The 21,932-nt window shown below is 40.2% G+C and overlaps 1 protein-coding gene across 1 annotated transcript in view; it reads left to right on the plus strand.

Annotated features, from left to right (window-relative positions):
• The first annotated feature begins 18,586 nt into the window (after window positions 1–18,586).
• LOC109934290 (ankyrin repeat and SOCS box protein 1) overlaps window positions 18,587–21,932 on the plus strand; it is a 23,631-nt gene continuing 20,285 nt past the window's right edge. Inside the window, exon 1 of the mRNA XM_048599371.1 lies at window positions 18,587–18,945. Within this exon, the coding sequence (XP_048455328.1) occupies window positions 18,698–18,945 (248 nt within the window). The 5' untranslated portion in view covers window positions 18,587–18,697. The remainder of the gene's footprint in view (window positions 18,946–21,932) is intronic.

A 21,932-nucleotide genomic window follows, 5' to 3' on the forward strand; every position in this document is an offset into this window, starting at 1 on the left:
GAGTGGATGAGATGGATGCCTAGCTGTATTGTCCCTCGATCCTACAGTGCGCATTGTCAGGGTAATGTAACTCTCCTGATTGCTGTACTCCATTAGGATTCACTGTGCACAAAAGAGCAGAGAAATTAACCATGAACATACAAGCAGCGCAACGAGATTGCAGCTGCCAATATGATACTGAACGAGACACACACCAGGAAGTTCATAGGTTTGTTTCCTAGTCAATGGTAACTACCTGGCAGATAGCACAAAACATCAAAATATTGTGCATCTGAGGAGGATAGGACAAACTGCAAGAGGACATAGACAAGCTGGCGAATGGATAGAAACATAGCTGATGAAATTTAATGCAAAGTAGTGTGAATTGATCAAAGTGGTAGGAAGAATGATCTAAAGGGTAGGATTCTAATGAGACAAGGGAATGGAATGGCCTGGGAGTGCGTGTGCCAAAATCATATTGAAAGTGCTGGAAAAGAGACAGGAAATCTTGAGCTTGACAAATAGAGGCAAAACGTACATAAGAAATGAAGTTGTGATAAACTTTATAAAAGTCTGGTTCATCCTCAACTGGAATCTTGTCTCCAATTGAGCACGGTGTTTCAGTGGTTAGTACTGCTGCCTCACAGTGCCAGGGACCTGGGTTCAATTCTAGCCTCAGGTTACTGCCTGTCCAGAGTCAGCACATTCTCCCCATGTCTGCATGGTTTTCCTTTGCATCCTCCGCTTTCCTCCCACAGTCTAAAGATGTGCAGGTTAGATGGATTGGCCATGCTAAATTATCCATAGTGTCCATGGATGCACAGACCACATGGGTTAGCCATGGGAAATACAAGGATAAGGTAGGTGGTGGATCTGGGTGGGATGTTCTTTGGAAAGTTGGTGTGGATTGGATGGGCTGAATGGCCCACTTCCACACTGTAGGGATTCTACAAATTCTGAGTACTGCAAAACACTTTTCAAAAGATTTAAGCTTTTTAAAGAAGGCGAAGACAAGATTTATCAGAATGGGAGACTTCACTACTGTGGATAGATTGGAGAAACCTGAATTATTCTGTTTTAAAGGGAAGGTAAAGAAGAGATTTGATCAAAGTGAGGAATCAGGACAGAGTAGATAATTAGAAACTTCTCATTGGCAGAGATGGTGGTGTGGTTGTATGCCACTGGACCAGTAATCCAGATGGTAGATAGCAAAATTTGAATTTGTAAAAGTCTGGCATAAAAAGCTCACTTAATGGTGACTGTTGATTGTTTTAAAAGAACCATCTGGTTCACTGAAGTCCTTTAGGGAAATAAATCTACCATCCTTACATGGTCTGGCCTACACGTGACTCCAGACCCAACGTGATTGACTCTTAACTGCCCTCTGAGCAAGCAGGGATAGTCAATAAATGCCAGCCTAAGCAGTGATCCATGTATCTCATGAACAAATAGAAAAGGAAAAGTCGAAAACTAGAGGATGTCGATTTAAGGTCATTGGTAATCAGCGAAAGAAGCAATGGCAAGTTTGAGGGAAAACTGTGATGCAGCGAGTGGCAAGGATATGAACGCACTGCCTAAGAGCGAGTGGAGGCAGGTTCAATCATTGTCTCTCGAAAGGAAATTAGATAAGCAATTAAAGAGAAAACAAAGTGCTGGCTTGTGCGGGAAGGGCAGGGAAATGGGACTTGCCAAATTGCTCTTGGGCTGACAAACTTGTGGGAGTTGCTATGGAATCAGAAGGCCAGCTGAGTGTAGAGAAGGCGCCCGGCTGGAAGACTGGAGTCAGTTCTGAAAACAACACTTCTGAGCAGGAGTGGCACAACACATAAATAAGCTCTTTGGGGAGTTCTGTGTTGAAGAAATAACAAATAGTGGAGATGTGTGTAAAAATGAAATTGTGTTACAATGGTGCAAAGTACAGAAAAGACAGCTTCATGCCTAAAACCTGCTCCACAGTCTTACAGAAAGGCAATGAACGTAGCATTTTAAGATGTACCCTTTAAAACGGCTGCATCTGCAGTCTGGTAAATGAGTACGATTTGAATTTGAATTACATTAATAACCTATTTGCTACAGTAACATCTTGTCAACTTTGAGGAAGTTTGTGTGCCACATTTTTCAACCATCTGATATTATTGGAAGCGTCCCCCACAGCCCCTCCTTTTTCTTTCAAAACACAAAAGGAGTCTCTTTTGGGGAAACATTTTTTTTAAGAAAAAATGAGTTGCATTATGGTCTTCAAGTCATTACTTGCAAATCAATAGCAATGGGTACCATTAATTAGCTGACCACAACAGCTGCAGGTTAACTTCTAGAAGAAAAGAAAGTTAATTACAGGGATCTGCAAAATTTGCAGTGAGTGGGGAAGAAAAGGCAGAGAAAGTTGATGTTGACATTAATGGCAGAAGTCGCTTTCTCAGTCCTGCAAGTGGCCAGCTGGTTGTGTCTTTTTGGTTCTTTCAGGCCCTGTGGCACATACTTTGGAGTTGACATTTGGCATATGTGCCAGACTTTTAATTCTATTCTCTCTGACGTCTTTTTTATTTTGGTTTGATTTGAGAAACCAAACACAATTTCACAGAAGTGAAGAGCTGAACTGAGCTGTTCCCACTGTTGTGACTTGAAGAGTTAATTCTTCTTTGTCAAGTTCAGCTGAATGAAACCAGCTGCAAAGTTTCTCAGATGGATATTTCATGCTTCTCGTTCTCTCCCAAAGGACTCAAAACTTAACGAATTACACCCAGTTATATTCAGCACCTACCAGTTCAAAGAGAGAATGATATAGCCAGGAGTCTGCACAAATATAATTTTTGTCTCTTTAAACTTGACTAAAGCACAGAATACAAAGTCTACTTCACACTATTGTGTCCTCCCTTGTGTGATTCATTCATATCAGACATGGTGGATCCTAGTTTACTTTTCAGGTGGCTCAGTGGTTAGCACTGCTGCCTCACAGTGCCAGGAACCCATGTTTGATTCCAGCGTCCAGCAACTGTCTGTGTGGAGTTTGTACATTTTCTCCATGTCAGTGTGGGCTTCCTTCGTGTGCTCCGGTTTCCTCCCTCAGTCCAAAGATGTGCAGGTTAGATGCATTAGCCATGGTAAGAGAAAAATTGCCCTGTAGAGTCCAGGGATATGTGGGTTGGTCATGGCAAAAACAACATGTGGGGTTACGGGGATGAGGGGAGTGTGGTTTTGGGTGGGATGCTCTTCGGAAAGTTGGTGTAGACTTGATAGGCTGAATGGCCTCTTTCTGCACTGTAGGGATTCTATGATTCCATCTATATCCCAATTTATCTCAACTGACCTGGGATAATGGATACATACTAGGATCCTTAAAGGAATTGGTGACAGGTTTCAAATTCTATGAATCTCGCAACTTTCGAAACAGAAGTTAGCAAATAAAGTCTATCCATCCTCTTATATATCTATAATTCCTCACTCAAATATAGAATCTTCCATGTCTTCAACTTCTTCTAATTCAAAGCACGAGAACAGAGACATTGGCATTCGAGCAATGAACCAGGCTCCCTCAACAGCATGCTCCGAACCTGTGACCTCTACCAGTTAGAAGGACCAGGGCAGCAGATGCATTAGAACTGCAATGTTGTCACGTTTTGTTAGAGTCACACAATATCCTGACTAGGAACTATATCTCCCCCTCTTCACTGTCACCGGGTGAGAGTCCTGGAAATCTCTCCCTAACAGCACAGTGGGTGTGCCCTATACCTCAAGGACTGCAGTCATTCAAGCAGACAGCTCTCTGCTGCTTTTGCCTAGACAATTAGAGATAGACGTTAAATGGGAGCCCATGAATAAATAAGAAAAATTAAATAAATAAATCCATATCCCCAGATGCAAAGCAGTTGTGTGAGCAGAGCTTTGTAAAACAAACAGCAAAACACCTCGTTAATTATTCAAAGTACTAAGGAGATCAATATAAAAGCAATTAAAAACTTATTAGCCGTGCACAAAATGATATATTTTTCTGACTCAAGGTACTTCATACGGCTCTTTTGTTCATTTTCATATCAAGGCTGAAATGAGGTCTGCCTTGGAGGTACCCAAACTGAGCATCACTTGAGGAGGTTATTGCTAAGCTATTCCTGCTTGATTACTCCTTTTGGGTTGGACTTGTCCTTCATTTTGTGTGCAGGAAATACTGGGCAATTTTTCACATTGCTGGGTAGATGCCAGTGCTATAACTTTGCTGGAGCTGCTTGGTGCTAGGGGCATGGTAAGGTCTGGAGCACATCTTCAGCATTATTGTCAGAATATTTTCAGGTCCTATAGCTTTTGCACTATACAGTGTCTTCAGCCATTTCTTAATATCATATGGAGTGAATTTACTCAGCTGAAGACTAGAATATGTGTTGCTGCGGATCTCTGGAGGTGACCAAAATGGATCATCCATTTGACACTTCATACAGAACTGAACAAAAATAGACTAGAAGAGAAAAAAAGAGCAGGATATCATTCAGAGTCTTGACCTTTCAGTTAGGATACTGTTAAATTCCAACTTACTAAATTATTTGCAACTATATTTGTGCAGGAGATTTTTATAGTTTTCCTAATCCTCGGTGATTCTAAATCTTATGTTGTAATTATATTGGCATTGAGTGTATCAGGTCATTTCTTTGCGTATGTCATTAATATTATTTCATTCCCCCACCTTTCATTATTATTGTATGTACACTTTACATTTAAGAGAGTTCACTTTTAAGGTCTGCATGTGTTGTGCGTATACAATTTTGTGACTCTGCCTGGCAGTTAGAGTACTGTGGGTCTGCATGCTGCACACACAGAAATCAACCACTTGCAGTAATGTTTGCTTCATAACTTTTTAATGTAATTTACTGTTTTAAATAAACTAACCCTTGGAGTTAATCAATCCCAATGAGAGAATGGTTATTAGACCATTATTGTTAACATATTGTAGTGAATAGCAGTGGAAAACATTGTGTTTATGAAGCAAATCATGATTCAACAATTATTAAGAAAGCTAATCTACAGTTCAAATACATGGTTGCTCGTATTAAGCTGTATTAAAGTACATTTCATCATAGAAGTGGCATATCATGGAATCTCTACAATGTGGAAGCAGGCCATTCAGCTCATTGAGTCCACACCAACCCAGCCACCCAAACCCACCCCTTCGCTGTAACCCTGCATTTCCCATGGCTAACCCATCTACCCTACACACTATGGGCAATTTAGCATGGCCAATTCATCTAACCTGCTCATCCTTGGACTGTTGGAGGAAACTGGAGCAGACACGGGGAGAACGTACAAACATCACACGGACAGTTGCTTGAGGGTGGAATCGAACCTGGGTTTCTGGTGCTATGAGGCCATCATGCCACCCAACATGACACAACCATCAATTTCTTTGTTCATCACAGCAGCAGAGTGTTGAAAACACAACTTGTTGGCAGATAGACATTTCCGTATTGGGGGCCAGATTGAATCACTTGAGAAAGGCAAGAGGTCAGAGTGTATGTTGGATTAATAGAAAGCAAGGGAAGAACTTTTTAAATTTAGTTTAAATTTGCAGTAGACCTCTGAACAGAACTTAAAATATTTGAACAGTATCCAAAGCTAAATTTAGCTGTGTCCAATACAGAAAAGCAAGCCATTAAGATTTGCTTAGCAACTGGAAACAAAATGTCTACACAGACCTAACTTATGAACCAAAGAGCTAAAAGATCCACAAAAGATATGGACTACACTAGAAGACCAATTCAGAGTTAGATTAAACTTCCATATTCATTGACCAGAATTCATGTCATTTGGACAGAAGCTTATAGAATCCAAGGACCACTTCATGAGAAGATGCAGAGAAAAGTGCTTATTGTGTGACTTCTCAGATGTGGAGCTAGGAAAATATATTGTTGATGTGGAGATCACACACACACCCAAGGAAGCTTTCCAGAAAGTTTTGCCAGACCAACCGAAGATTTATATTGTTGAAAAGCAGCTGTAAGATGGAGCTTAAGTATGAAATAATCCTTGGAGGTCAATAAAGCTTTCGGGTCCTATATAAAAATTTAATGGTTGACACAATCACTAGAGTAAACATAGTAAAACATGTAGATATCTTCTACATGCATCAAGAAAATGCAAAGCTTTCAATGAACCTTGCAAGAGATGTGGTAGAAAAGGCTGTTGGCAGAGGCAGTGCACCAGAGCAAAGACTGATGGCAGCTGCAAAAAGCTGTGCACTGAACCAAATAAACCGTCCATGAGGAGTAACTCCTCAAATGGTAATAAAGACCACATGGTATCCCACCAGAGCCAAACATATGAAGTGATCGACAGTCCAGAAACTGAAGATGTACACCATGAAACCAAGGGTGCTGAACACGTATCTCACACTGTCAATTTCATGGAAAGATACTAATCTCATCACACTATTTGAAGAGTTTGTAAAAATTCAAATGATTTATCCTCAAAGTTAGTGATTGCTCAGTATTGGCTAAGGTTAACAGAGAAGCAAGTGTTAATGTATTATTCTTGTGAATTCTAAAAGCCTAATGAAATCTATGAGCATAAAACTTTCAACATACAATAGTTTGCCAATTTCATTTGCAGGATCACTCATGCTGGAGTGCAAGGACAATCAATCTGTCTGAATGCAGCAAATATTCTACATGTAGACGCTGCTGGAGCAGTAAATGCAGACATACCAGCATGTCATGACCTAACACTAGTCACAATCTATGGGATCAGTCAAACGCCAGAGATGCAACAGAATTTGCGGCAGGTTGTAGCTCCACTGATTATTATTCAGAATTATTAAAAAAATACATGTGGAACTGAACATGAAATAAGAATGGAGCACCTCACTTTCTTTTGAATCAATGGAGCTACAATCTCAGCTCTCTGCTGTAGAGAGAAAAACAGAAGTTCAAAAGAAAAGGCTATACAGATGGGTCAGGATGAAACAAACTGGTGTGATGCTGAAGTCTCTGTCCTTTCAGAAATAAATGGCAGCAAAAATGATCTTGAGAGAGAACTCAAACCAGGTTACAAAGGAAGCCAATTAGGGACTGAAGCCGCAAATGGAGAGAGGTGCAGGCTTAGAAGAAAACAAGATCAAACGTTGAGGAGGCTGAACAGCTATTAGAGCAGGTTATGAAGGAAAAAATATACTGGACCAGCAGAAGGCTAAACTTTAATAGATTTGGAAGAATCTAGGGTGTAAAACCAGAAGCTTCTAAATGATTTGGAAGCTCTTAAGGAACAAGATGGTAAATGCCGAGAAGATTTGAACAACTTGGAACAGCTTGAGGAATAAGACCAGTCAGCGGCTGATCTGGAACAAAACTTGGCTGTAGTACTTTGGGCTAAGCAAATTCCGGAACAACAAATGAAATCCATGCAACAAAAACTTGACAACAGAAAATATCAATGATGGCTGTGCGTAATCAACAATATCTTCAAAGTCACCATCATGCGATTTGGACATAAAGTTTCCATATGTTACAGAGATTCAAGAGGGTCACTTGTTATTGTAAATAGTTAAACTTTCTTTTGGAAAAGATGGTGATGCGATAAGAGTACCTTGATTGAAGAAAATTCACCATTAAGGATTCCATGTTTTTGCATATACAATGTTGCAACTCTGCCTGTCTGTTTGTCTGCCAGCTGCATTCGTGTATACACAGAAATCCATTGGCTTGTCATAACGTCTGTTTCATTTGATTTGATTAGATTAGATTATTGTCACATGTACCGAGATACAGTGAAAAGTATTGTATTGCATACTAACCGGACATATAATAACCACGACCTGAAGGTGCCAGTGTTGGATGAGAGTGGACAAAGTCAAACATCACACAAAACCAGGTTATAGTCCAACAGGTTTATTTGAAATCACAGGGTACAGAGAAAATGTAGAGAAAGATCAACCTTAACATATGAGAGATCCATTCATAAGTCTGATAACAATGGGGAAGAAGCTGTTCTTAAATCTGTTGGTACATGTTTTCAAACTTTTATCACTTTAAATTCTGTTTCTCTCTCCTCACATACTGTCAAGTCTACTGAGTAGTTCCAGCACTTTATATTTTTGTTTCAATTTTCTAGGTGTCTGCAATAGTTTGATTTTGAAAGGAAACATGAATATTTTTGAGTACAATCTCACTTCAGAAGGATTTAACTTTTTAATAGAGCCTCCTTGCTGGAATGCAAACCTGAAGTCAAATGCGAAGTAAATAGTATCAGATTGTCTCTTCGGTGGATACAGGTTGTATTCATTAACACAGAATTCCCTGCCTGTACATAATTGTAATTTCTAATGTAGTTAAGAACTAAATGATTAAAGGCAAAAAACTGCAATTGTCAGAAATCTGGAAAAGAAAAATGCAGAGAGTGCTGGAGAAACACAGCAAGTTTGGCAACATCTGTAGAAGACAAAACAGAGTTAATGTTTTGTGTCCAGAATGACACTTCTTGAAAATGTTACCACTCCAGTGTGTTAACATCGTAATAATGAAGGATTTTCACTGACAGTCTAGGACTGTAAACAGTGACGCTCAACATAGCTAGCAAACAATAGAAATAGTAACAAATACAATAATTAACTGACTCCATGGAATGAGTACATATTCACAAAACTGAATAGAAATGTAAGTGTAATTCTCATGTGTTATTTGTCTGCCAAACTCATCAGTTCAAACTAATAGCAATTAGCCAGACTATATTCCCTTCTGTAATCTCCCACAGTCCTTTCATAGTAAAACGAGCTATGCAAATCAAAATCTGGTTATTGAGTTGAATGATCAGCCATGATCGCGAATAATGGCAGAGCAGGCTTGAAGGGCTGAATGGCCTCCTCCTGCTCCTATCTTCTATGTTTCTAATGTTTCTATGTTTAAATTAGGACCTGGCTGAATAAGCATTTCTGATGGCTGTAATGAACTAAATTCTAGTTTGAATTGCAGTAAAATGCATCATCAGAATCAGGCCCTGAAAACCTGCTTGCTGAATTCATGAAATGATTGTAATTCGGATACAGATCCCGGAAATGTATCGCAAAGGTGTGTCTTTGAGAAGAAATATTAGACTTCCATGGTTTAGATGGAGATGGTAATTTCTCACTGAGCCGGAATCTTGTTTCAAAGGTTTTCATTGGTGAAACGCTGGAATATTTTCATTGTAAGTGGATAGTAAATTACAAAGTACAAGTGAAGTACAAAAGTCCTATTAAAGCTGAATGAGCAGGATCACATCTAGTTATCTGGACATTTCCTATATATTAAATTTGGAATGTGGGATGTGAGTTCTATCAGGAGAGATTAAATATAATCAGTCTAAACCCTCTGAAGTTTATAATAAGAGGTGATCGCATTGAAATGTATAAAATCCATCCTATGGTTTGACAGGGTAGAGGCTAAGAGACTGTTCCTTCTGGCTGCCGTGTTGAGAATCAGTGGGTCGCAGCCTCAGGACAATGGGTCCGTCAGTTTGAGAAAATCATTGGAATCCTCTGCCCCCAAAATATGTGGACGCTTAGCTTTTAAGTAAATTTGAGATGGAGATTGATAGATGGTGGGATGCAAAACAAATCAAAAGGAGTAGGGATAGGGCAAGAAAGTTCAATGTAGAATATCAGTCATGACTTTATTAAATGACAGAACAGACTCAAGGGGTCAGGTTACCTGCAGCTGCTCCTAGTTTTTTATCTTTTTAAAGGAAACCAGCTCATAAAATGTTCACCTTTCTCTGCTCCTGGCCTTGAAACTAGGACTTAAAAATTTGACCGAACCGCCAATTATTCTTGTGCTAAATGGTCTCCTCTAAGTTTCCAGTATTACAAAACGAAGCACTTGCTCATTACACATGCTTAGAAATGCATTGTCTGTCATATTGGTGCAGGCTTCAAGAAGTCATTACATACCTTGCATAGTCAAATAATGGTTCTTGCATCAATTTGAAGTTCCATCTGCAATAATAGGTTCTCTGCCCAACTCCACGTTCAAGCCATGAGGTTAATCGCTTCTCCTAGCAATGACTTCTCACCAATCCTGGCCTCTGCTTCTAAAGAAGTTCCAGCCTCCATTGAGCTCTTGTCCTCATTGCCTTCCCTGCTGGCGAGAGTAATTACCCAATTTCTTTCCAATTGTCTCCCTTTCCAACAGCGACTTTAACTTGGAACTGCTGTTTGTAATGTATCCATTCCTTTTCTTACGTTACAACCCTGCCCACTCCTCAAAAGCGCTTCATCAGCTGTAAAGTGTGTTGTGAAACCCTGGGAGGATGCGAAAAGCATCATATAAATACAAGTTTCATTCTTTATCGGCGAGCTAGCATTACCTTTCTGTAGCTGCCTGGGTTGGGTGATAATTGAGGCCGGGGGACCAAACTCACATGGACTTTGGGCCTTTCCATTCAGGCGTGCATTCTCTGAGATGCATTTCAATTTCCTGACTCAACATTTTATGGAGCAGAAGTGTTACATCTTGCCTGCCCTGAGTGTAAAATGTGAGCGAGGAGGAGGAGAGAGACAGAGTCCTGCAGGTTATTCCTATATATCTGACTACTCGGTGGTGTTGAGAAATAAATGTCTTACCTTGTTTTCTGAGTATTTTGGCCTTTTTCACAGCAATATTTCTCCTCTGTTGAGTTGTTTTATATTAATTATAAATTTTAAGCATTTGTCATGTGTTTTTTCTCCTCCAGATCCTTTGTTACTGATAATTATGTTGTATTTCCCTCTGGATTATCGTGAGACTGTGCTGTTTCCCCCCCCACCCCCATTCCCTTTTACATGAGTATTGCAAAGTTTGCCCACTGCCTGTTCCAGTTCTCTCCCTCATTACCTTGTTGATTGGCATCATTTCCATTTGATGCACCCTCAGCCCAACCTCCTTAATGTTAACTGCTGTTATTCCCTGTGTCCAAGACCTATTCTAGGGCTATCCTGCTCCCTGTCCTGCAGTTCAGATTTTCCTTGGCCTGTTTCTAGCTGCTATTGTTCCCTACTATTGTAAGCCTCCTAGTTCCCTGACCTGTATCCCATTCTTCCTGCCACTGCTCCTTCCCTGGAGGTTGGGCTGGTCTGAAGCATGCTCTCTGGCCATTCTGTTTGTTAGTGCTCTCCGTCCCATGTGACGTATTGGTTTAATTTCCCAGGGTCTCCAATTTTCTTCTGGCCTTTTACATGCCTTCGCCATCCTTTCTCCCTCAATGCAGCCTCCCCAAGTCTCGCTTTCTTGCTTCATCTCCTAAGCTCTTATCAAACTGTTCTTTCAACTGACCTCTAGCCCTGTGCCACTTGTCATCATCATTAGGATTTTACCTGTAGTGGCGGGTGGGGGAGGAGAGATGAGGGCTGTAGAGGGGGTCCTCTCCTCTTGGCCAGATTTTGTTTTGTTGGGGCCTGTGGGATTCTCTCCTGTTCGTGGCCCCCGAGACTCAACAGCGGCTCCCCCCCCCACCACTTCCCCAATAATGACTGCAACCAATGCATGTTCAACTCCATACCCTTTGTGGTTCTGTGTGCCCCTACATCTAGCTCACCAGGGCCAGACAGCCTTAACCAAGCGCAGTCTTCCACTCACCCTCTCATTCTTCTCCAGTTTTGATCATCACTGGGGTCTGTCTGTCTGTCCAGGAGTTGCCACTCTTCCATTGATGGCAGCTTGTGGAGGCAGGGCTTCCTCCCAAAAGCTGGTGGAAATCTTGCCTTGAACCAGTTAATGGCCATTAAGATGAGATAAGGCTTCCCAGGCGAGTGGAGTTCTGCCTGGCCCGGACACCCACCTCTTCATAAAATTCCAGCCATTGATGTGTGGACATTTTCTATGTTCAGAGGAAACACTTCCCATGTCACTTACAGAAGGCAGAAAAGCACAAGTTTCAGTTTAAAAGAGACTTCCCATGCTTATGTTAAGTATTTTCTTCTCTGTGAATTCAAGATGAATGTATTGGGCAGAGGCCCAGATACTAAAAAGCCAGCTGGCGCCTGGTACTATGAAAAATGGCACAATATGAGCAACTTTACACAAGTGTTCCGTCTCCAGCATGTTAAATATTTACAACGCTCATGGGATTGCTTCAGGCGATGAAGGTGTGTCAGCCTACTGGATATCATCATTTTACAAACCAGTCCTGCCAACTTCCCATGGGAACAGCTGGCTGTTTCGTAAATCAGTGCAGTGCCCAGCCTCAACCACTCTTCCTGGCAACTAATCCAGCAGTTGTTCACTCTGTAAAGAATTACCAACATCTGTCTTAAATTTGCCCTCCAGAACTCTGAATTTGTGTCCCCTTGTCCTGCTGCTCTACTTTGTCTGAAAGTGGTATTTTGAATGTACTGTCAACTATCCAACAAAACAGGAGATAATGTTGCTATGGAAATGTCACTAGACTAGTGACCTCTGATGCTCCGACAAGCTGGTTCAAATCTTTCAAAATCTACTGGTAGAATTTTAATTGATTAATAAAATCTGGAATTGAGGGTCAATGCCAGTAATGGTGACCCTGAAAATGCCATTGATTGTTGTAAAATATTGTTGGTGATAATATGCTGTGCAAGCAAATACACTTAAACGTGGGTTATAAAAGAAATTCCATATTTGCTCAAGTTTTTAAACCATACATTATTCGCATGGAAAATTAGTACATTAATGGATTATGGAGAACACCAGTACAAACTTACCAGTCAGCTGGCCTCTTTCTTTACTGTGCATCAGTGGGGCTTACTTGGTAGGACTTTATATATCAAGGCTGATGTTCCAGTGTGCCACTAAAGGAGTGCTGCATTGCCAGACACATTGGCTTTTTAACAAGATTCCCTCTCAGGTAGACATAGGTGATTCCAAAGGATAATTTCAAAGAAGAAAAGGAGAATTATCCCTGGTGTCTTGCCAATAGGTAGCTCTCAGTGACTAGCACATAATAACATATTTGTCCAGTCCATAAAATGTGGGAGCAGATGTGGGTCATTCAGCCCATACTCTGCCATTCAATTAGATCATGGCAGATCTGATAATCCTCAACTCCACTTATTTGCCTTATCCCCATATTGCTTGAGTCCTTTACTGATTAAAAATCTGTCTATCTCAGCCTTGAATATGCTTATATGTTTCAAACAGGCTGCATCTCATTCTTCTGAACTCCAATGAGTACATGCCCAATCTACTCAACCTCTCCTCATCAGAAAATCCCCCCATACCTGGGATCAACCTAGTGAACCTTCTCTGGACTGCCTCCAATGCCAGTAGATCTTTCCTTAGAAAAGGGAGCAAGCATTTTTTTATAATATTCTAGGTGTGGTTCAACTAGAGACTTGTATGGATTTAACAAGACATCCCTGTATTTATACTCTATTCTCTTTGAAATAAAGGCCAACATTCAATTTGTCTTCCCTATTACCTGCTGAACTTGATGCCATCATTTTATGATTCATACACTAGGACACCCAAATCCTTCTGTGCTGCAGCTTTCTGAAGTCTTTCTCCTTTTAAATAATATTCAGCTCCTCTATGTTGCTGACAAGACAATGTTGCTCCACATTATACACCAATTGCCAAGTTGTTGCTAACTCACTTAACCTGCATACATACCTCTGCAGACTATTTGTGCTACAACTTGGCTTCCCGGCTATTATTATGTCATCTGCAAATGTGGTGATAGTATATCCAGAAAGTCAACTGGACTCACCATATATACACAATGGCTACAACAGCAGGTCAGGGGCCAGGAATACTGCAGCGAGTAACTCACCTCCAAAGCCTGTCCACCATCGACAAGGGACAAGTCAGGAGTGTGATGGAAGAGTCCCCACTTGCCACGTTGAGGGAAGCTCCAATAATACTCAAGATCCTCGACACCTTCCAGGACAAAGCAGTCCACTTCATTGGCACCACATCCATAAGCATGTACTGTCCCCACCACCAACACTCGGAAGCATCTACAAGATGCACTGCAGAAATTCACCAAAGATCCTCAGACAGCGCCTTTTAAACCCATGACCACTTCCATCTAGAAGGACTAGGGCAGCAGATACATTGGAAAAGCACCACCTTCAATCTCTCCTCCAAGTCACTCACCATCCTGACTTGGAAACATATCACCTTTTCTTCACTGTTGCTGGGTTAAAATCCTGAAATTCCCTCCTTAATGGCATTGTGGGTCAACCCACAGCAGGTGGACTGCACCAGTTTAAGAAGGCTGCTCACCATCACCTTCCCAAGGGCAACTTGGGATGAGCAATAAATGCTGGCCCGCGAGCGATGCCCACATCCCACAAATGAATTTTAAATAAAATCACTGTCCTCATCCCAGTCATCAATATATGTTGAAAATAACTGGAACCCTGGCATTGAACCCAGTGGCAATCCACTCATTACAAGTTGCCATCCTGAAAATGGCATCTCTTATCCCAACTCACTGTCTGCTATTAGTAAGCTAATCCTCTCTCCATGCTATTATACTATCTCCGATACCATGGGCTATTATCTTATTAAATCGCCTTAGGTGTAATATCCTCTCAAACTCCTCCACAACTCACAACAAAGATATATCCCAGTGAAGAAGAAGGATTCTAGGAAGGGGATAAACTAATTATGGGGAACCAATGAAGTTAAGGATAGTGTCAAATTGAAAGAAAAAAAATGGAACATGGTAAAGATTAGCAGTAAATTAAAGGATTGGGAACACATTAAATCTACAAAATATGATTAAAAAAGGGAGAAATTAAACTTAAGATCAATTTTCAAGTAATATTAAAATGGATGGTAAGATCTTCTTTAAGTTTGTAAAAAGAAAGATACATGCATCAGAGAATGAAAGTATTGAAATAATAATGGGGAACTAAGAAAAGGCAGAAGAGTTGAATGAAGACTTTGGATCAGTCTTCACAGCAGAAGACACAAATAGCATTCCAAAAATACTAAACAGTCAAAGGGCAAAAGTTGGAGAGGAAATATATATAATAACTATCACTAGAGAAAAGTACTAAAGAAACTAATGGGGCTAACGATTCCTTGAACTTGATGAGTTGCATCCTAGGACATTAAAGCAAGTAGCTACATTTGATAAAGATTAATATCATCCATAATTAATATACTGACTTTTTAAAAACACACTCATCACCTCCTGTTTATTCTCAATTTACAGTATAGCTGCGTTAGAGAGGATCTGTTGTCAATCCCACCAGAGTAAACTTTCCTATGTTATTTCTTATAACCACACATATGTATTTTACATCTTTCAATCCAAGCTCATTCCTTGCTGTCATACTTATTTTATCTCTTACTAACAAAACAACTCCACTACCCTTGCCTCCTTGTGTGTCCTATCCAACAATCACTACTGCTAAATACTTATTGATCTCCTTGTAACTATGTCTCTGTAATGGCTATTATATCATATCCATTAACCTCTATTTGTGTCTTTAAATCATTTCTTTTGTTCTGAATACTGGATGCATTTAAGTATAAAGCTATTAATTTTGCCTTTATCTCATTCCCCCCTATTGATGTTATTTGATTTGTTTTAATGTCTGTACACTCTGCCTTTTCCTGCCCTGCAGTGCTGCCACATCATTTTGCTTTGTAAGCCTACATATCCCTTTTCCAGACCCCTCCCCTCCTATTTAGTTTAAACCCCTCTCTACAGCCCCAGAGGATCAGCCATGATCATATTGAATGGTGGAGCAGTCTTAAAGGGCTGAATGGCCTATTCCTGCTCCTAGATTCATAGATCTATAGCAATCTACAGCACAGAAAAGGCTCTTCAGCCTATTGTACCCATGCTAGTGAGAACAACCATCTAACTATTCTAATCCCATTTTCCAGCACTTGGCCCACACCTGTGTAAGTGTTGACATCACAAATGTATATCTAAAGACTCACAAGTTTCTATGCTGGTTTCGAAAAGCTTCCCAATCCTCTGGTTTCCCACTAATCTTCAGCCATTTGTTCTTGATCACTGGTGTCAAGAACTCCCACATGTTACAGCAGCAAAACATAACCAGTCCTGCCATAACTAATTTATCTTATCTAATTTATGAATTAATTTCTTTAATATTCCTGCATTTTGCCCTTGAAGAATCTCCATTGTTTATGTTTTATTGTAATTTTTATAACAGTATTAAGCATAATATTAATTGAATACTTTAAAAGCTATTTAAAATTCTATGCACCTAAACACAAACTAAAGATTTACTTTTTCTACATTGGTTTTGGAAGCTTGCTGTGCAAAAATTGACCTCTGCAGTTCCTATGTTGCAAAGGGATTCAATGGCTGTGATGTAATTTGTGACATCGGATGGTTGTGAAAGGCGCTATATAAACGTTAGATTTTCTTTACAACAACACTCTACTGATCTTGAGAGGATTATACTAAAAAGATAACCAAGGCTAGAGAGCTGGCTATAATGTAACACTGTGATAATTCTGATCTTTAAAATATATACTGTTACAATCTGGTTAAGGATTATTAACATTTGAAAAGAAATCCAAATACTTTATTTTAGCCATTAAAATGATGCCACAAGATTTCACATTTTTAAACAAAAATATTGCATTCTGTATAAAAGAATTTAATAAATCCAGCAATATTAATTTAATAGTATGGCTTTAAACTATATATGCCAAGTATACAGGCTAATTACTTCCCCAAGAATTTTCCTATAAGACACATCATTCTGAAGTTTGTTAACTTCTGTAGGAACTCGTCACCAGTACTTTCATTTACAGTCTCTTGACAATGGAGGTCTCAAGTCCCTTGTTCTTGTTACTCTTCAATACTTCCAAGCTAACCTGCTGGTTACTTTCTTTTGCAGTAAGACTCTGTGAGGTCTACTGTGGATTCTCTCACTAGCTTCAAACCAGACAATCTTCCAGCTTTTATTCCCTCAAAATTCAGACTGAGATTAAACCTTACCCATCTTCCACATGGTCAATGATGAAGTTAGTGTTTTACCCTCCTTACAGTGTGTGTCTGTCTCGCATTCATTTACTTTGGCTGAATTCTCTTAGTGAGGTGCAAACCTCATGAACACCAAACTGTAGTTAAAAACCTTTCCCAGCAAACACCCAGATAAATTGAAACCAGAGAGCACTGTGACATTCTCTGGGCTGTCCTCAAACTGACCTGTAGATTCATTATCCTTAATTTATAATTTCTTTTTTTGATATGATGAAGCAAATGACCATTATAACCTCTCAGGATGTGGAAATGCCAGTGTTGGACAGGGGTGGACAAAGTCAGAAGTCACATGACACCAGGTTATAGTCCAAGAGGTTTATTTAAAATCACAAGCTTTTGGAGCATTGCTCCTTCATCAGGTGAAGTCTCAGGATTTATCTCTCAGGATTTATTGTTTGTCTTTAAATTAATTTATGTTTGCCTCCTAAAAAAAAGCCAAAAGCTAAACTCTAAAACACATGAAGCATCAACTAGATACTTGCAACAACACTGAGCACAAAGGTCTTTCTTTTTATTTAGGACCTGATTCACATAGAGATCAGTGATTCTCAAGCTGGGCTTCACCGTGGTTCTAGCGATCTGAAGAATAATGTTGACTGGCTGGTCTTGGGGTGGGCAATGCAGTTTGGCTTGAGGGCAGATGCAAGCAAAGAGGACAGTCCGTCCCACCTTGGAGTCATGAAGATTGCTACATATGCAAGTAATCTCTAAATCAGTGGTATTCAACCTTTTTTGACAAGAATCTCTAAAATATGTTGTGAATTTCTACGCAACTCTAACCCTCTTTTCTATTAAAATTAAAACAATGAAAAACCAAACGGTAGTGTTAAATATTGGATAATTGTAACATTATTATGGATTGTTTCTTGCAAGCACATCATAATTATTTCAAAGTAGTTCTCCTGATCTGAGATAAATTCTTCTTGTATTCTAAAAGCAAAGGGCACTTGGGAACCCTAGTTGAAAATCAATGCTTCCGGTAAACATCTGTAATCACCTAATAAAAACTTAAAGAACTGCGGATGCTGTAAATCAGAAAAAAAAACAAAAATTGCTGGAAAGGCTCAGCAGGTATGGCAACATCTATGGACAGAAATCAATGTTAATTTTTCGGGGTAGAGTCACCCTTCCTCAGAACTGCTGAGCTTTTCCAGCAATTTCTTGTTTTTGTATCTGTAATCACCTGTTGGATGTAGCACTTGGGGCAAAAGAGATCAAAGGATATGGGTGGGGTGGAGTGAGGACATCGAGTGCAGAAACAGTTGCGTGATCAGAATAAATGGTGGAGCAGGCTCGAAAGAGCCGAGTTGCCTTTTCTTGCTTCCTTAAAAGTGTAATTCAAAACACAGTTTATTATGCAGAATTTTTGGATTATGAACATTGCAGTTTAATTGTTGGAGGTGCCTGCTAATAGATTACTACTCTATTTGCAAAGGGATTCTCCAGTCAGTTCCAGGTTGTGATATCCTGCATCAGCAGCACCTTCACCGATGACACCGTTTGGACTGTGCAGTAACTCCATTGCTGGGGAGGCGGTGGCTGGAGGAGGAGCGGGGCCGATTTGAGTGGCACCGTATCCGACCACAGAGGAGCTTAGACACTCGACAGGATGCACAAGCAACATGGGAGGTCCCTGGGTCCGGGGTTAATGCAAAGTAAGAAAGCTCTGGGTGTGGGATTAGCTGTACTGTAGCAGGGGCGGTGTATTTATTAGTTTTCTCAGTTTGCAATGGCTGCAATTCTCCCCGTGCGATAAGGCGGGGGAAAGCGGGGTAGCATGTCGGATCGGGATGCGGTGAACGGCTCTAGCCTCCCCGGCAGCGCTGAATGTCAGCAGCAGGAGGAAGAGGTTGAAGCTGCTGCCGCTGCTGGAGCCAGGGCTGGCCGGGATCTCAAGGAATGGCTCCGGGAACAATTCTGTGACAGTCCCATAGAAGGGAGCGAGGACACCCGGCTACACGATGCCACTTATGTGGGCGACCTGGACACCATCGCCAGTCTGCTCAGAGAGGACAACTTCAGGAGGTGAGGGCACTGTTATTGCTGCTAATGTTCCACACATCATTCCTGGCCTGGCCTACATTAGTGGGGAGGACAAAGGTATTAGATATTTAAGGCGTGTTTTATTTTAATGCATTTTTAAAAGAGACAAGCTTTTCTTATATTTTTGAAGTTATATTTACTGATCCCTTCCCAATTAATCCCTTGGCCTATACGATAGGTGAGAAGATGGGCAGCTGATCCATTCCCCAGTCTCTACTACTTTCCAGCTGCGCATCAAACCAGCCTTTCCTCATTACTCAAATTCTCTCAGGTATCAGTTTTAGTAAATCCCATCTTCTGCCCTTCCCATGGCCTTGATGCCTTTTCTAGATTAGGTGGCAGAATATTGGATGCAAATCTAACCATCATCTAACCAGTGATTTATACAGTTTATAAAACGTGATCTTTTTTATGTAGTATATGGTACTGTTTACAAAAGCCACGTAGACTGAATGTGGCCACACTGTCTGACATCAAAAAAAAACCCAAAGAACAGTGGATGCTGGAAATCAGAAACAAAATTAGAAATTGTTGGAAAATCTCAGCAGGTGGGGTAGCATCTGTGGAGAGAAAGCAGAGTTAATATTTCCGGTCCAGTAACCCTTCTTCAGAACTGCTTGACATCAAGTTGTCGATCCAGGCAAGCACCAGGTAGAAAATCTGTTTTCATGGTTTTAATATTTCATCTGATATTTCCATCACACTCAGTCAAAAAAAGAATGGTCCAAACTGACATGTACACATATGAATTTGAAGCAGAAGTGGTCATGCGGCCCTTCAAGTTTGTCCCACCTCTCAATAAGATAATGGCTGACCTGTTTGTTCTGAATTCCATATTTATATTTATCCCTTACTTTCATCCCCTTGCCTAACCAGAATCTATCCACTTCCACCTTAAAATTATTCAATAACCTTTACAACCACCGTCTCTGGGAGGCAGAGAGTTCCAGAGTTTCATAGCTCTGTGAGAGAAAAAGATTCCCCTCATCTCTGTCCTCAAACGGTGTTGCTAATTTTAGAACAGTATCCCCTAGTTCTAGCCTAACCTCCAAGAAAAAAAAATCCCTTTCACATCCACCTTGTCAAGCCTTTTCAGGGTCTTACAGACTTCAATTAAATTGTTCTTTGCTCTTCCAATTGTGGAAACAAGCCCAACCTGTCCAATCATTCTTCGTAGGACAATCTGTTAATTCTAGCAATCAATTTAGTAAGCCTCTTGTGAACGCCCTCTAATGCATTTACCTCTTTTGTTAAATAAGGAGACTAAAACTATACACAGTATTTGAGATGTGGGCTCTCCAATATCCTGTAAAACTGAAACATAACATCTTTAATATTCAATTTGAGAGTAATTAAGGATTGCATCCCATTAACCTTCTTAATTACATGCTGTACTTGCATACTATTTTTGTGTGACATATACATGAGAACATTGCAATCGCTCTGCATCGTGGAATTCTGCAGTTGTTCTCCATTGAATAAATACTCAGCTTTTTTATTCTTCCTGCCAAAATGAACAGCTCCAGATTGTCTTGCATTATACTCTATCTGCCAGATTTTTTCCCATTCACTTAATGCTTCTATGTTGGTCTCCATCCTTGTTATGTCATCATCATAACATATGTTTCAACTCATCTTAGTATCATCTGTGAATTTAACCACCTTGCCTTCTGTCTCTTCATCTAAGTCATAAGGTATGAATTGTAAATACTTGGTGCCTGAGCTCAGATCCCTGTAGGATTCAACTTGTCACATCCTATCCATTATAGCAGTCTCTATTTTCTGCCATCCGGCCATCATATTGCCCCCCTACCATGAGCTCCTACTTCATGTTATCAGATACCTTCTGGAAATCCAAGTTCAGTACATCAACTGGCCCTTTTTGTCCACATCACATGTTACTTAGAGTCATAGAGCTGTACAGCATGGAAACTGACGCTTTGGTCCAACTCATCCATGCCAACCAGATATCCTAAATTCATCTAGTTCCATTTGCCAGCATTTGGCCCATATACCTCTTCCTGTCCAAATACCCATCCAGATGCTTTTTAAATGATGTAATTGTACCAGCCTCCACCACCTCCTCTAGCAGCCCATTCCATCTTTCCTAAACCCTTTCAAATTTCACAACATCCTTCCTCTTGCAGGGAAACCAGAATTGCATGCAGTATTCGAAAAGTGGCCTAACCAATGTCCTGTATAGCCAAAACATGACCTCCCAACTCCTACCCTCAATGCACTGACCAATAAAGGCAAGCATACCAAATGCGTTTTTCACTGTCTTGTTTTCTTCAAAGAATTCCAAAAAATTGGTTAAACACAATTTCTCATTCACAAGACCATTGCTGACTCTTCCAAGTTATTTTGAGTTTTTTCCATGTGCCAAGTTATAAATACCTTAATAACCGACTCTAACAGCTTCCCCATGATAGATGTCAGGCTAACTGCACATATTCCTGTTTCTGTCTCCCTCTTCTTCAAAACAGGGCTTATATTGCTATTTTCTGGTCTAATGAAACTTTGCACAATATTAACAAATTTTGGAAAATTAACATTGAAACATCTATGACCATATTAGCAACCACTTTTGACATCCTAAGATGAAGACCCAGAGACTTAGCAACCTGCAGCTCCATCAGTTTAGTCAGTACCGCTTCCCTTGTGATTACTTTTTTTTAACCAAGTTCCTCTCTTTCTTTAACCTTATAATTTCTAGGTTTTAGCTTTGTAATCACTATTGTGAAGACAAACAAAATATTTATTCATGACATTTGTCATTTCTTTATTATGCAATGTTAACTCCTCATCCTGCCCCTTCAGAGGACCAATCCTCAATTTGCTTACTATTTTGAAACCTACAGAAGCTCTTGCTATGAGTTATGACATTTCTAGGCAGCTTAATCACATGTACTAATTGATTAAGACAGTGTAGAGCTGGATGAACACAGCAGGCGAAGCAGCATCAGAGG

This window comes from Rhincodon typus, chromosome 7 (assembly GCF_021869965.1).
Source record: "Rhincodon typus isolate 14 chromosome 7, sRhiTyp1.1, whole genome shotgun sequence".
NCBI lineage: Eukaryota > Metazoa > Chordata > Chondrichthyes > Orectolobiformes > Rhincodontidae > Rhincodon > Rhincodon typus.